We start from the raw sequence: 15,359 nt of genomic DNA, 5'->3' as shown, positions 1-15,359 counted from the left end.
TCCTGAACAAACTAGCAAAAAAAAAAAAAAAAAAAAAAAAGACTCTGCAACTTTTGAGACATGACTTGGAAAAAAAAATAATTTACATGAAGAAAAACATTTCTAATATGATACCTTCTCCTTCTTCAATTTCTGGAGATCAGCTTTATAACTTCTTAGCTTTTCAGCACGTGCTCGTGCTTCATCTAAAGGACTCAACTTAGATGGCTTTCCCTTCCTTATTGGCCCCCCAGTTTTTCTGTCAGGAGTAACTTTTGGCTTTCGATCATTGTCCAACCTAATAGTCCCTTGTTTAACATCAGTCACCATTTCCTTCTTTTTATTCACAGCTTGTACACGTCCAGCGTGGACTTGCATTTCATATTCTGAAGCAGGATCATAGCCGCCAGCAGGTTCGTCTTCTGTTTCACGCTTTGGCACCAGATTCAGTACATCTGGCTCGTAGTCAGCAACTCTATTGGACAAGTTTTCTGCCTTACGATTTGAAGATGGAAACTCAGAATCCATGTCAACAGCACTTCTACCTTCCTTTCCTACTGCATCCATTGATGTCGATCTTAATGTAACTATGTAAGAATCACCATCTAAATTATTTGAAGAACTTTTATCATAACTCATTTTTGTATTATCAAAGCCACCTGCAGCTAATGGATCCAAGTAAGCGTTAGAATGAGTTTGACCTTTTTGTCCATAAACTATAAAATCATCACTACCAGGCCTCCTGTAGCCATTTCTTCCTCCATCTAGTTCTGTAGCCTGCACGTTCAAATGACCATCTCCTCTGGAAGTTAATAATTCATCATTTGGTGCTCTTGACATGCGGTTGATTCTTCCACCAACTCGATCAATGTCTGTAGCACCATTTTCTCGGATTTCATTTTTGTTCCATCCTTGAGCAATCAATGGATCATCACCAACTTTATTTTGTTGCCTTTTCTGCTTCGTCTCCCTTTCCAAGGTAAACAGGCTTTGATCAGCATGATGTTTATCCCCATCAGCATCCCGAAGTAAAAGGCTTTGGAATGCCTGCCAATGTCCATCTGCTTCTGGTGAAACAGTTTTTGCAGAAGTATTTGATTGATCTCCAAAATTTAGATGTTTTCCTTTGCTCCTTGACGATCTAGGTAATTTCTTGTGTTTAAGTTCCGGACTAATAGCCTGTGAATCTCCATCTTCACCACTTTCACTATCAGACCGTGAATCTGTTTCACTGCCTGATGAGTTGTGCCTCTTCGATGCAATGTAGTTGATGTTGCGGATGACAACCACACTCGACTTCTTTTTACCTGATCGACCAGCTTTTCTTAGATCTTCTGAAGCTTCTTGCTCTGATTCTGCATCATCTGGTGTTCTTGTTTCTGAAGCATTCGACTCCCAGGCCTCTGGTTCCATCAAGTTATCTCCACTATCCATGGAGTGCCTTTTGCCTCCCATTTTTTTACCATCACCCGGGCGAGAATCCTCTGTTACTGGATAATGTGGATGAAAGAATGGGCTACTCCCTGCATAGTTCTGATAGTAAGGCATTCCTTGCATGGGGTATCCTTGAAAGACAGGTAATGCACCTGGAGGAGAATTGATGGGCCAGGGAGGGTAGACATGATGAGGATACTGCCCATGAAGATACTCCTGGTGGCCTGGTGGTGACTGGTACATCATAGGTGTCCGTGTATTACCATCTGGGAAAATGAGTGACAAAAAATTTTTTAACCCAAAATTGAAAAGAGTAAAAACAAGTAGCATTGTATAAGCCAGACATGTAGTATCGCTAGTGTTTCTTAGTCTATAGATTTGATAAAAAATCAGGAGACTGTAAAAACAACTTCAATTATTGATCGACACTCTATAGTCCCATGGCTTTTACTTTGTCACAAATATAATGATGTTGCATGGACATTTTAAGTCTAAGACAAAAATTAGGACGCTTCAGTTTAGAATACATAATTTAACCAAATTTTATCAGATTCCCAATGTTGCCATATCACACCTGCACTTGCATTCCCCTTATTTGTCGGAGATGGTTCGCTTTGAGATTCAGACAATGCTTCTCTAGATTCTGTCTGCTTGTCAGTCATACTTGTAAGTATAATGCCTGATGCATTCATGGAAGGGGAAAAGTCTGCTCGGCTGGACAGTGCTTCTGCTGCTTCAATTTCGAGCCATTGGCCACTTTCATGCTTTCTTTTCCACAGTTCTTTGAATTTTATGCACGCATCCCTATTTGTTTGCAGCAAATTATTCACACAATGAGTGACTGCAAGAAATATGATGTCAACATTAACATTTTTTGGTTAGCTAGAAATATGAATCTCTGCGTACATCAATCGTGAGGCTCCAAAGCTGTTGGCAAATGATATCAAGGGTGACAACCGATCAATGTCAAAACCAGCAGCAACAGCTCGAGCAAAAGCCATTCCTTGCTCCTTTTGCAGCATAGTTTTGCGTGTCTCCAAGACTTTAAGAAGCTGGGCTCTAATGGATTAAAGGAAATTAAAAATACTCACAGCAAAGTCGTGAAATTTCATTGCATAATTATCCTTACCCTAAAGGAGGACAACACCAGACATACTTTAATTTACTTCTTTATTAGCAAACTTATTATTTGTTTGTGTCATGGAAAGGGAAAAAAATGATGGAAGGAGATTCAACTCTGCAAAATAGTTTGAACAAATAAATCGTGGGAGGACCTTTGCATCCGTGATATGGAAGTGAAGAGGTTTAAAAGAGAGGCAACAACTTGAGAAGAACCTAATTGTGATCAGTCCTTTCTATGCAAGGGATTTGCGGGGGAGAATTGCTTTGAAAGATGCGATCAAATTCTCTAATATCAATCATATAAGGTAAAAAAAACATGAAAAATAGTGTGAAAAATGGAACCAAATTACATATTAGAATGTCGAAGTTGCCACATGAGATTATGTGTTGTTAGCTATTGTTACATCTAGGCAAGGCTTGCAATAGGCATCCATATGTATATTAGTATTCAAAATTCTAAGTGAGTATTTGCAATTGTTCACTAGGCTAAATTTTATAACAAATCTATTTAAGTCGAGGATGGTATGTACTTTGAGTTCTCCTCTGACATCATATGTCCATTGCCCTCCAATGATTTTGCATCAGGCTGCCAGATTTTTTAACAAAGAAAATTAAAATAAAGATGTGAAATTTAGTTAGCTCAAGAGCATAATTGAGTACCACTTACCTTGTATAGAACAATGGCTTTTTCCTCGTTACCATCCAGAAGAGGCTTGCTTGCTGTTAAAGACCACATAAATCAATTTAGTTGTTAAAAATTGCACAGTATTTAAGGTACATAGATATCAACTTAGTAAACAGAACTTTCGCTTCATATTCAAATATGGTAGTAACTCATCCTGAAAGAAGATAGAGTAAAACAGAAAAGACTAAGAAGCAATGACAATATTTTGATTATCCAATATCAGGATGTCAACTCAAATGTAAATATAATCTATGTTAAGAAAATGAAAAAATATTCTACATGCCTCCATTGATTTTAGAACCTTCGGTGGCGCTTTCGTTAGCCTTTGTAGGCTTTCCTTGCTTGTCATCTACCTGTTGAATGAAACTGAACTGAAAGATGGACCTTTTGGGTGAACATGATGCGTATTAATAATATGTTAGAATATACTTACAACATTTGGTCCCATGTCACTGTTGCCCTGAATCACGATTGCCTCCTCAATTTGTAAGATCTCTGATTCAATAGTGTACACCCGTTCCAAGATTTCAGGGGTGCTTACAAATCGGACAAACCTAAAGGTGGAAATTGGTCAGTATAACATGAATTGCCCAGAAAAAAGCTCAATACTAAGGCTGAGTAACACATGGCCGAACCTAAGATGATTTACGCAAATAAATTTTGCTTATATCTTTTAAACAAAATTTGCAACAGATGTTACTCGTTAGGCACTTAATATGGACACATTTATATTGGTTCCAGAGGCAATAAATGTTAGGAATCACGATCCTCCACAATGGTATGTATGATATTGTCCACTTTGAGCATAAGCTCTCATGGCTTCGCTTTTGGCTTCCCCAAAAGGCCTCATACGAATAGAGATAGTATTCCTTACTTATAAACCCATGATCAACCCCTTAATTAACCGATGTGGGATTCCTCTCCCAACAATCCTCAACAATTTTCCCCTCGAACAAAGTATACCATAGAGTCTCCCCTGAGGCCTACGGAGCCCTCGAACCGCCTCCCCTTAATTGAGGCTCGACTCCTTCTTTGGAATCACTCCTTACTTATAAACTCATGATCAACCCCTTAATTAGTAATGTGGGACTCCTCTCCCAATAATCATCAACAATAAATACTACAAGTAGAAACACATACTTAGTGAGAATAATATTGATGTATATTTATGAATGGAAGAAATGTAGGTTCATAATATCAATACTACCTCTCCATGGTACCCTTTGTGAACCATGTTCTATCACTGCGAGGGTCTGGCTCAAGAATAATGGAATAACCACCTCTGGCCATCTGTTCTTGTGCAGTCTTCAAATGGGCAAGAAAAGGATTCAACAAACCCGAAGCTATCTTCTCAGACTTTCCATTCGCAGATAGAATCAAATCACACCTGATTTTAGTGGGAGAAAAAGAGAGATGGTTCACCATCACTAAAGAGTTCAATGATTCAATGTTTACACAAGTAAAAATGCTGCTACAATCTTAACAGATAAATCCTTAAACAAAGAAAAAAAACTAGAAGAAATTCATAATAGCAGGTTAGAATGCTAACAAAATCCAAATATTATGCACCAAGAACTAATCAAAGCTGAAATACTAAAACCGTGAATTGCCTTCTAAAGCCGAGCGCGGCATAGCAGATCGCTTGAAGCAAAGAAGTTCATCAAGTTCATCAGAACTATTGACAAGAAATCAAAAGCATGTAAAATCTAATCTAATTCTTCAAACATTGCAAACAATTGTAAATTAACTCAAATAATAAGGCAAGAACAAACCTGGTTCGAGTAGGTGTGAGCTGAAAAGTAGCCGAATCAAGCCTAGTCGAAGACTTCATGGCTGCAACAAAAAACCTGATCAGAAAAACGAAACTCAACAAGTACAATACAAAAACCAAGGAATTAGCCTTAAAAGAGAGATCAGAACAACAAACAAAAGGAAATGAGAAAGAAACAGAACATACCGAAAGACAGAAAAGCAGGTTTGTGCCACCAAAATATGAGCTCGAAACTCCAAGTAAAAAGTTGAAGAAGAAACCTAAAGAAGAAAGAGCATTTAGCTCTAAAGATGAGCTTTAATGGCTGCCGCCATGAGAGAGAGAGAGAGAGAGAGCTGCAGCAGCGACCAGCAAAAGAATCCAAGACTGAGAGAGAAGAAAGAGAGTGTAACTTTTTGGTTGGGCTGAAATGGAAAATAGGGAGAAGATGAGGGGTACATTTGGAAATAAGAATAAAGTCGATAATCAACGGCATGGTCGAACCGCTGCCAGAAAGCGACACAGATAGAGCCGGAAATTTTATATTATTATTATTATAATTATTAATTATTAATTATTAATTATTATATTATTATATTAACATAAATATCCCTAAAATGTTGTTTTTTTCTTCAAAATTAAGGAATATGGTAGAAAATGCTTTGCAATAATATTCATCTTTCCTTTTATAATCGTGAAATTAAAATTAAATAAATCTTACATTTTAATTAAGCTCGTCCAATAAGTTAATTAAGGATCAATCCGAGTATAATTTATTGAATAAATACAATAATTATCGTTCCAACGTTAATATTATCAATTTTATTATTTTATTGGTATTTAAAAATTACAACTTTTTTTTTACTTTTCCTTTTCCGAGTTTCAATTATATCTCTAATTTGAAAAAAAAATTATTTTAATCTTTAAAATTTGAGGATTTAAAGAATAAATCTTTAAAAGCTTCGACGGTTAAATTACTTTTATGACTACTAACTTATTGTTCGAACAAATTTAAAGAATTTTATATTATTTATTCTAACTACATAAATCAAAATAAAATTTCAAATATTAAATAAAAAAAAAAAGAGAATTTTAACATTGAATGAAGACATTAAATGAGTCAATTTTGTCAAGCATCACTAATAAATAATAAATCGTTTATTAAAAATGAAAAAAAAAACAAATTATTTTTAAAATTCTTGATATATATTAAAAAAATTAGAAGATAATTGATATATTATATATATAATTTAATTTTATATCTAATAAAATTCAGAATATTGAATTTAGATAAAAAAAAACATATTTAACATAATTTTATGATGTTTCAAGTGAATTTTATTATTATTATTATTATTATTATTATATGGCTATGTAGACTAAAATTAAGCTATATCCCATTGGTTGAGTGGTTGCCTTATTTTTTTTAAATTCAAATGGGACATTTTGATTTTTGGTCTATTTGTCTATAGTACCAAGCAACTCCTAATTTAATTTCATTTTTTTAGTATTTATTTTAATTTCATAATTAATGCCCCCAATTATTACTCCATTAACAAATTTCAACCATTTACGAGATCATCTCAGATGGAGTGTACTTTATTTGATTGAATTGGTGACCTGAGCAACCCAAATAGAGCTCACAACCCAATCTAACCCAACTTTCTATTTACGGATTAGATTGGATTGAGTTGATGGATTATTTATTTTTATTATTTAAAAAAATTATATTTATCTATACTACGTGCTCATAAAACTCAAATATCAAATATTCAGGAGTCAAAACACATCACTAACCGTAAATACAAATATCAATTATTTTTAATCTTCATAATAATCTTACCCTATTTTTGGGTTGGTTAAATTGACCGGACAGAAAATGTCAAACTTGTGATTTACAATTAATAATGTAAAGAATATTTGTATAAAGTTTTATTTATTTCATTTAGAGGAGAAAGTTTGTAAATTATTCCGTCCATTATCTTTTTAAAGTTTTCAATTTTTCTGATAAGTCAGAAGGAACACTTTGAAAAGACTAAAATGCCCTTATTCTGTCACTCCTTGGTTTTTTTGATGGACTACTGTCACAACATGTGGGTGGATTTCTGATCTTGACCCTCTTAGGGCATGAATGGAATTTCCAAGTGGTAATTATAATATAAATCTGACAAATAAAAAAGGATAATTTTATTTTCACACTTACTTATTCTTAAATATTATTGGTAAAAAATTTAGGGTTAAAATTGAAAACGAGGTACGTTCAACAACCCATGAACCGAATCAATTCCATGAAGCGTCTAGTGAAATGATAGAAATCATCTAGTCTAGAAAAATCATTGAATAGCTACAATACAATATAACATAAAATAATCAAAGTAAATTATTGCATAACTTGAATGAACAATAATGTACATAAGGACATTCATTCACTAGCAGCTTATAGGGCATGCAGTGGCCTTGGCCATCCCCTCCCTCTGTCTCCCATTACAACACACAATTTCCGTTTTTTTTTTTTTTTATGTAATAAATGTTGAAGATTGTTGGCATAGGGTCGTAATAAATGTTGAGGATTGTTGGCATAGGGTCCCACATTAGCTAATTAAGGACATGATCTTGAGTTTATAAGTGAAGAATACGTCTCTATTTGAGTTTATATAAGTAAAGAATACGTCTCTATTTGATACGAGGCTTTTTGGTAAAACCAACAATATCATACTATTGTAGAAAAAAAAGTACAAGAAGTTAGTAAACTCTCACCGCCACTTCTTTTCTTTTTCTCCCCCATATTGATTCTTCCAAGTTCTCAATTATTTGGTAGGGGTACACTAATTCAGCGAACTCATTCAGGAGTTACTAAATGACATGCATATCTTTTAATATACATCCATATGATACTCGTATTATGGTAACTTTATTGAATAATCTGTTTATAGGTTTAAAGTTAGAAAGTCAGAAGAGAGGTTAAAAAATGTCTCGAAGAGGATAAATTATTTGAAGGGACTGTCACAAGTAGCTAATAGTTTTGTACTATTCAAGTATGAAAGAGAAACTATGGAAGTATCATGAATTTGATTATTAGGGATATACAAATTCTCGAACTCAAATCTAATTGTTATTAGTAAGAGATTACATTGTGGCGGTTTCGTTGAATAGCTTTTTCCTTAGAGAAATACCTTTTGAGCTTGCTTGTCTTCAAGAATGGATGTGTTTGGTCCCTAAACGAAGTAGAAGAGTTGAATGGGATTTTGAGGCCTTACCTAAGCTTGGGAGGCAATGAGAAAGAGGGGAAACTGAAGAAGCCATTGGTGATGAAGTGGAGGTTTCCTGCTAATGAGATTGGTAGGAAAGACAACCACAAATGATGGACTCATGCCACTCTCTTAGCAATAGAAATCTCAGATGAAGTTTCAGTTCGAATAAACATACAACTAGAAGCAATTGGAGGTAGCCCATGATTAAAATATGTTGAAACAAACAACTGAAACGAGGAACAAATTGGGGAAAGAGAGCTTTTGAACGGAGAAACCTTAAGCACTTATATACTTTTCAATTCTGTTTGTTGTTGTAAAGAGAACATACATCTAATGAGTATTTATATTAGACAAAGCACTAACTAGTTTCCTAAACTTTCTCCTCAAGTTAACAATCACGGACAATCTTCCTAACTAAAGTACTAAACTTACATCCACAGTTTGACAACTACTAACAATTCTCTTAAAATTGATTCATAAGTTAGTAACTTATTCTACTAAGTCTACTAACAATTCTCATAAAATTACTCTATTACTCTATAAGGTCAGTAACTTATTCTACAAAGTCAAATTTATTAGTTCAGAGAAGCTCATAAGGTCAGTAACTTATTCTACCAAGTCTCCTAACAATTCACCTAAAATTACTCCATAAGTAATTAACTTATTATACTGAGTCAAGTTTATTAGCTCAGAGAAATTCATAAAGTTAGTAATTTATTCTACTAAATCTACTAGCCATTCTCGTAAAGTTACTTCATAAGTAACTTATTCTACTAAGTCAAGCTTATTAGTTCAGAGAAGTTCATAAAGTTAGTAGCTTATTTTACTAAATCTACCATCCATTCACATAAAGTTACTCCATCAATTCACATAAATTACTCTATAGGTGAGTAACTTATTCTACTAAGTTAAGTTTACTAGCTCATTTACTAGCTCATAGAAGTTCATAAAGTTAGTAACTTATTTTACTAAGTCTACTCACTTATTTTACTAAGTCTACTCAAAATTGGAGTAACTTTCTCTAAATCAAGTCTATTAGCTCACAAAAGCTGGATAGGCGAAATGTGGGTCATTGAAAATTCCTTCATTCTTCCAGCCGGTGATCAGAATCCAAAGCCTCTCTGGTCAGAATCGGGCACAAGGTAGAAGTCATGCAAGAACTCGTGTTTAATCGATTTAAGGATATCTTAATTATTTCAAACAAAATCCACTTGGGACATTGTTTTCCATTCAATAAGTCACACAAGCAACTAAAATGTCCCGTCAGCATTTGATCTTTTAAACCTATTCTTACACATTGTGAGACCAAACAGAAATATTCTTGAAAACTAATGGCCATCACCAACAACCCCACTGGTGTTTGTTAGATGAATACGACTCTCCACAATGGTATGATCATGTCCACTTTGAGCATAAGTTCTCATGGATTTGCTTTGGGCTTTCCCAGAAGGTCTCAACCAATGGAGAGAGTATTCTTTGTTTATAAACTCATGATCATTCTCTAAATTAGCCGACGTGGGACTTTCATCATCCAATAGTCTTTATAAACAAAACGGCAGTGTCTCTCACAAGCATTACATCAAACAGGTTTCGAACGTCAGCCACACCTACCACAGTACCCACTGGAACTTATAACCCAACAAAAATGGGAAGTGTTTTTCAGAGGCATTATATCAAACAGGTTACGTGCACTCTCAGTCTCAACCCCACTAGACAGCCCCACAAGTTTTACGAAAAAAAGGGTAAATTATTCTCAGAGGCATTACGTCGAACAGGTTACGGATGTGAAAATAAGCACATTCAAATGAGTGAAAAACAAGATAAAGCGAGAGAGAGAGACCCACTTACAATAAATGAGAGTTATGGATGGCAGTTCCTCAGAGTACATTGTCACGTCGGAGGGAGAAATGGTTTCATCTTCTTTGATTTTTGCAATTTCAGTGCTCGAAGATCAAAAGGGGACGATTGATGATGGTCTTTTGTGTTGCCTGTGCTCACAGCCGCCACCCGCCACCCGCCAGGGCCCATCGAATCCGATGGGTGGGCTTGGTGGGGTTTTAAAAATTATATAAATGAACCACCATGACGGCGGCCATATGAATATAGAATAATAATAAAAATTTATTTTCTTTTTATTTTTGTTCTAGAGACCGGCTCAATTCTCCATTTATTTTTACAAATTTGAGTCAAGATACTAACTGTTAGACGAACACAACTCTCCACAATCGTAGTTAGTATTCCTCAATTATAAACCCATGATCATTCCCTAAATTAGCCGAGGTAGAACTTTCATCATCCAATACTATCACGATCGTACTTCTTTCAACCATGTCGTGTCGTGATCTTGAACATTCACAACCAGTCGGAAATTAAAGTCTCATATTTTTCGCCCCAATTTTGTCGAATCTTAGGCGAGATTTGTCTTCGTTAACCGAACATCGCTGGTGCGGAATTCAAGCTTGTTCGACCACACACGTTGTATGTGCATGTATGTTCAATTCTCTGTGACACAACCAACTTGTCTCTACACTAAGTTAAGTCATTGTACTCGACCTTGCCCTTATTTAGGGCCAAGCCCCAAAGTCTCTCCCAATTTTCAATTTTAGAATATTTAATTAAATTTTTGAAAGAATATTAGGTTATTTTTAATTTTCTTTATAGGAATAATTGTGAATTGAATGTGAAATATGTCACGTTAGGAAAAGAGACAGATTGAGGATTTAATTAATTTTTAAATCCAAGAAAAACGGTTATTTTTCAAATATTATAATTAATTTAATTTTATTAGGAGAGGAAATTTTGACATTTGTCTTATAATCCATTTTTGTATTTTCAACCATAATTATATTCCATATTTAATCAATATCATATGATAATATTATATTATCTATAAAAATAATTAAATACAAATTAATTTTCAAAAATATTGTAATTATTAAAGTTGGGACGTAAGTTTAAATTTCGTTGATAAAATTTAAGTTTTTAATCCATAAATAATTAAATACAAATTAATTCATCTCTAGATTCTCTCCCCCGTGCATTTTATCTAAAAATACTCCTAAATTTTTAAAAATAATATTCTTAAACTAAATAAAAAAATTTCAAAAATTTCAAAAATACGGTTGAGATTTAAAAACTGGTTAGTTTTGAATGCGTAAAAAATACTTTTTAGTTTTCAAAAGTTTCATTAAATATCTAACTTTTTCAAAAACTTTAAAAACATTGTTAATTTTTAAAAAAAATTAAAAATATCTTTATTATTAGTAAGACGTTTAAAAAATACTCAAAATTTTTTAGTATAATATTAAAAAGTTTGGAGATAGTCTATAAAGGGTGGACAGACGCTTTTCGTCCATCATAATAATTTTTTTTTGTATAAATAAAATGTATTAATGCTACTTTTAAAATTTCATAGATATTATTGTTGAAGAGTATTCTTTTAATATTATTATTAAAATTTTAAAATAAATTTGATATTTTAATTTTAAAATAAAGTATTAGGGCTTTCAATTCTTCTAAAACTAAAAATAAAGATATTTTTAATATAAGAAATTATTATTTTTAATTATTTTTTTAAATTTAAAAATATCTTACTAAAAAGTACTCACTTTCTAAATGCATTTAGAAATAATATTAAAAAGTTGGGAAATAATTTATGAGGTGGATAGACGCTCTTGGTCCCTAATAATAAATTTTAACTTTTTTTTTTTGGTAAAAATAAAAAGTAAATTTCATAGATAGAGTATTTTTTTCAGTATTATTATTAAAATTTTAAAATAAATTTAATATTTTAATTTTAAAATAAAATATTTACGGCTTTCATTTGGAATAAATTTTTTTAAAGATTTTTTTTAATAAAGAAATTATTATTTTTTAATAAATAAATGGTGAGAAAATAAACCTAATTTAAAAAAAAAAAATCAGCCCTCAAACGTCAATATTGTAATAGAAAAGGGATGAAAATAATAAAATTAATCCAAATAATGAGTAAAAATAAAATAAAATTGAACTAGAAATAAAATATTATCCGGAAAATAATTATAATTATAATATAATATATTGAGAAAAAGTTTATTTTTTCTGCCTACATTTAGATTCGATTCCATTTCACAGCCTCAGGGTCAGGTCTAGTTTGCTGAAATACAGTTGACGGCCGTCGTCTTCTTCACCTCCGCCGCCGCCCACTTTCGGTAAGCATTTCTCCAACTGATTTATATAAGGCTTCGTACAATCGCCGCTCGCCTCCTCCGCCGCATTCCAATTCGTAAGGTACTGACCGACAGGCGGCGGATACGACGGCGGTCCTTCTCTAAACAGGCTTCTCGCGAATGGAGAGAGTTGATTCGGCCAAAGCGATTCCGCCGCGTCAAAGCCTAGCGAATTAGGAGGCACTGAATATCTACTCGGCAGAAACATCGCCGTCGCTCGCGGCGGACCAGGCGGAAGCCGATGCGTTTGGCTTCGTTGTTGACTCTGTCTTCTGGAAGCTGCAGCGGAGGAGGCGCCTTCATCGGAGACGTGTGCTCCGATATGGTTAATTAGGGCTTGGCTACTGGAAAACACTGCATCGCAGATCCGGCAAGCGACGAGTGGACTGCCGGGAATCGGGAGTGGGCGTAGATGGTGGAGATCGGCGGCGTTTGCCCGGCCAAATTCGGCCATAGCGGTGGCGGAGAGAGATTGGGCGGAAGAAACAGGGGAGGATTGAATTTTGTTGATGGATTGGGCGCAATTTATAGGTAAAGGAAAATCCTTAAAATTATTGGGTTCTTAAAAGGATTTTAGAATTAATTTAATTGTTTGGAATTAATTATTTGAAGTGTCAATTAACTAAGTTTATGAATAATTAATGGTAGTTAAGTTCTTGTCAAAATTAGTTAGTAATTGGGACACCATTATAAAAAAAAATATGGAAAACAACTTAGTACTTATCAAAATTATCTGGAACTATTAATTTTTTTTTTTAGTATAATAAATGTCGAGACGAACATATTTTAATTACTCATAAATTTTTTTAAATAAAATAAAATATTTTAATTTTTTAATATGATATTCGCGTTCGGTTTAAAAAATATCTTTTAAACTTTTAAAAGTTTCGATAATATAAAAAAAAAATTTAATTAAAAAATATTGCAGAGATTTCGAAAATTTCATTAATACCTTTGATTTTTTTTTTAAGCTTTAAATTATTGTTTTTTATTTTGTTTTAAAAATACTCGTGAACTTTCTAGTTAAAACTTCTCGAAGAACTCTCGATAAAAGGCAAGTTAGCTGTTTTTGTTATTACTTTTCGAGTCTAAGGGATAAATCTAAGGGAGATCGGACATGTATATAAACACACAGTATGTGTGTGATTCCACATAGGTTGGAGAGGGGAACAAAACGTTATTGATAAGAGTGTGAAAACTTTTCACTAGCATACGCATTTTAAAAACCTTGAGAGAAAGTATGAACGGAAGAACCTAGAAAAAATACAATATCTGGAAGCGGTGGGGTTGGGTCCTTACAATAAGGGTATGCAGTATGAACATGTAGGACCTAAATCAATAGCTAGTCAATGGAGTCAAGCCCCATTTGTCTAGCGCCTCATAATCGTGATATTAAATGAGCAATCATCACCATACTTGTCATGATAATACACGTCAATCGCATTCATGCATGCATACCCGTAACAACGTGCATCATATAATATTTGTATTAGCCCTAATATCATCCATGAGGAAAGTTGCATACTTGCTCGGCAATCAAGCGTAAACAAATCCTCAACTTAATTCAACGCCACTAAATAATCCAAAGGGTACTTGGGAGAATCGCCCTTTAATGAAAGTACAAATCTTATTAAAAATGTCCCAAAAACAACCCTAAACCGAACGCAAAATGAATAAAACTAAATGTGAACTAGAGAAAACATCGGTATGAACTAAAGAAACCTATTGAACCAAACTGAAAATCGGACAAAAATTTACTAAATCGAGCTGAATTAGACCAAACCAACCTAAAGCAGACCTACGAGAAGATAGAGAAGAAAACGATAAAAAACATGAGACTATACACAATTGTAAGCGGATTATCGATCTGAGGAAGACCTTAGGTGGTCGACACTACTCGATTGAGACAATCATGTGAGAACGCAAGTTGAGCTGGAAATGCAATGTCGATTAGGATTTTCAACTTTTTTGTTTTTCAATTTGTTACAAAAACAAATACAATAACACAATAGAATCAACCAATTTGAGTATAGTTCAGTAGACAAGACATGTTACAAAAACAAATACGATAACACAATAGAATCAACCAATTTGAGTATAGTTCAGTAGACAAGACATGTTACAAAAACAAATACGATAACATAGTAGAATCAACCAATTTGAGTATAGTTCAGTAGACAAGACATGTTACAAAAATAAATACGATAACATAGTAGAATCAACCAATTTGAGTATAGTTCAGTAGACAAGACATGTTACAAAAACAAATACGATAACATAGTAGAATCAACCAATTTGAGTATAGTTCAGTAGACAAGACATGTTACAAAAACAAATACGATAACATAGTAGAATCAACCAATTTGAGTATAGTTCAGTAGACAAGACATGTTACAAAAACAAATACGATAACACAGTAGAATCAACCAATTTGAGTATAGTTCAATAGACAAGACATGTTACAAAAACAAATACGATAACATAGTAAAATCAACCAACTTGAGTATAGTTCAGTAGACAAGACATGTTACAAAAACAAATACGATAACATAGTAAAATCAACCAACTTGAGTATAGTTCAGTAGACAAGACATGTTACAAAAACAAATACGATAACACAGTAGAATCAACCAATTTGAGTATAGTTCAATAGACAAGACATTTTACAAAAACAAATACGATAACATAGTAGAATCAACCAATTTGAGTATAGTTCAGTAGACAAGACATGTTACAAAAACAAATACGATAACATAGTAGAATCAACCAATTTGAGTATAGTTCAGTAGACAAGACATGTTACAAAAACAAATACGATAACACAGTAGAATCAACCAATTTGAGTATAGTTCAGTAGACAAGACATGTTACAAAAACAAATACGATAACATAGTAGAATCAACCAATTTGAGTATAGTTCAGTAGACAAG

The 15,359-nt window shown here is 33.3% G+C and overlaps 1 protein-coding gene across 3 annotated transcripts in view; it reads right to left on the bottom strand.

Moving 5' to 3' along the window:
• Positions 1-5,358, bottom strand: part of LOC111460162 (COP1-interacting protein 7-like) — a 12,876-nt gene extending 7,518 nt beyond the window's left edge. Inside the window, exons 1-10 of one of the 3 annotated variants that reach the window (XR_002713380.1) lie at positions 5,178-5,358; positions 4,993-5,053; positions 4,428-4,607; positions 3,654-3,774; positions 3,504-3,573; positions 3,203-3,255; positions 3,066-3,121; positions 2,320-2,472; positions 1,988-2,217; positions 115-1,679 (exon numbers count right to left, since the gene is read on the bottom strand). Coding sequence is in view for 2 of the 3 variants with exons in the window: in XM_023103289.1 (XP_022959057.1) it covers positions 115-1,679; positions 1,988-2,217; positions 2,320-2,472; positions 3,066-3,121; positions 3,203-3,255; positions 3,504-3,573; positions 3,654-3,774; positions 4,428-4,607; positions 4,993-5,051 (2,487 nt within the window). In the remaining variant the exon portion in view is untranslated. The remainder of the gene's footprint in view (positions 1-114; positions 1,680-1,987; positions 2,218-2,319; positions 2,473-3,065; positions 3,122-3,202; positions 3,256-3,503; positions 3,574-3,653; positions 3,775-4,427; positions 4,608-4,992; positions 5,054-5,177) is intronic. The other 2 variants (XM_023103290.1, XM_023103289.1) reach the window with 2 other exon arrangements.
• Positions 5,359-15,359: the final 10,001 nt, after the last annotated feature.

This window comes from Cucurbita moschata, unplaced genomic scaffold (assembly GCF_002738365.1).
Source record: "Cucurbita moschata cultivar Rifu unplaced genomic scaffold, Cmos_1.0 Cmo_Scf00023, whole genome shotgun sequence".
In the NCBI taxonomy this organism is placed as follows: domain Eukaryota; kingdom Viridiplantae; phylum Streptophyta; class Magnoliopsida; order Cucurbitales; family Cucurbitaceae; genus Cucurbita; species Cucurbita moschata.
The sequence above is the reverse complement of the archived record's forward strand: the minus strand, read 5'-3'. Positions and strand labels throughout refer to the sequence as shown.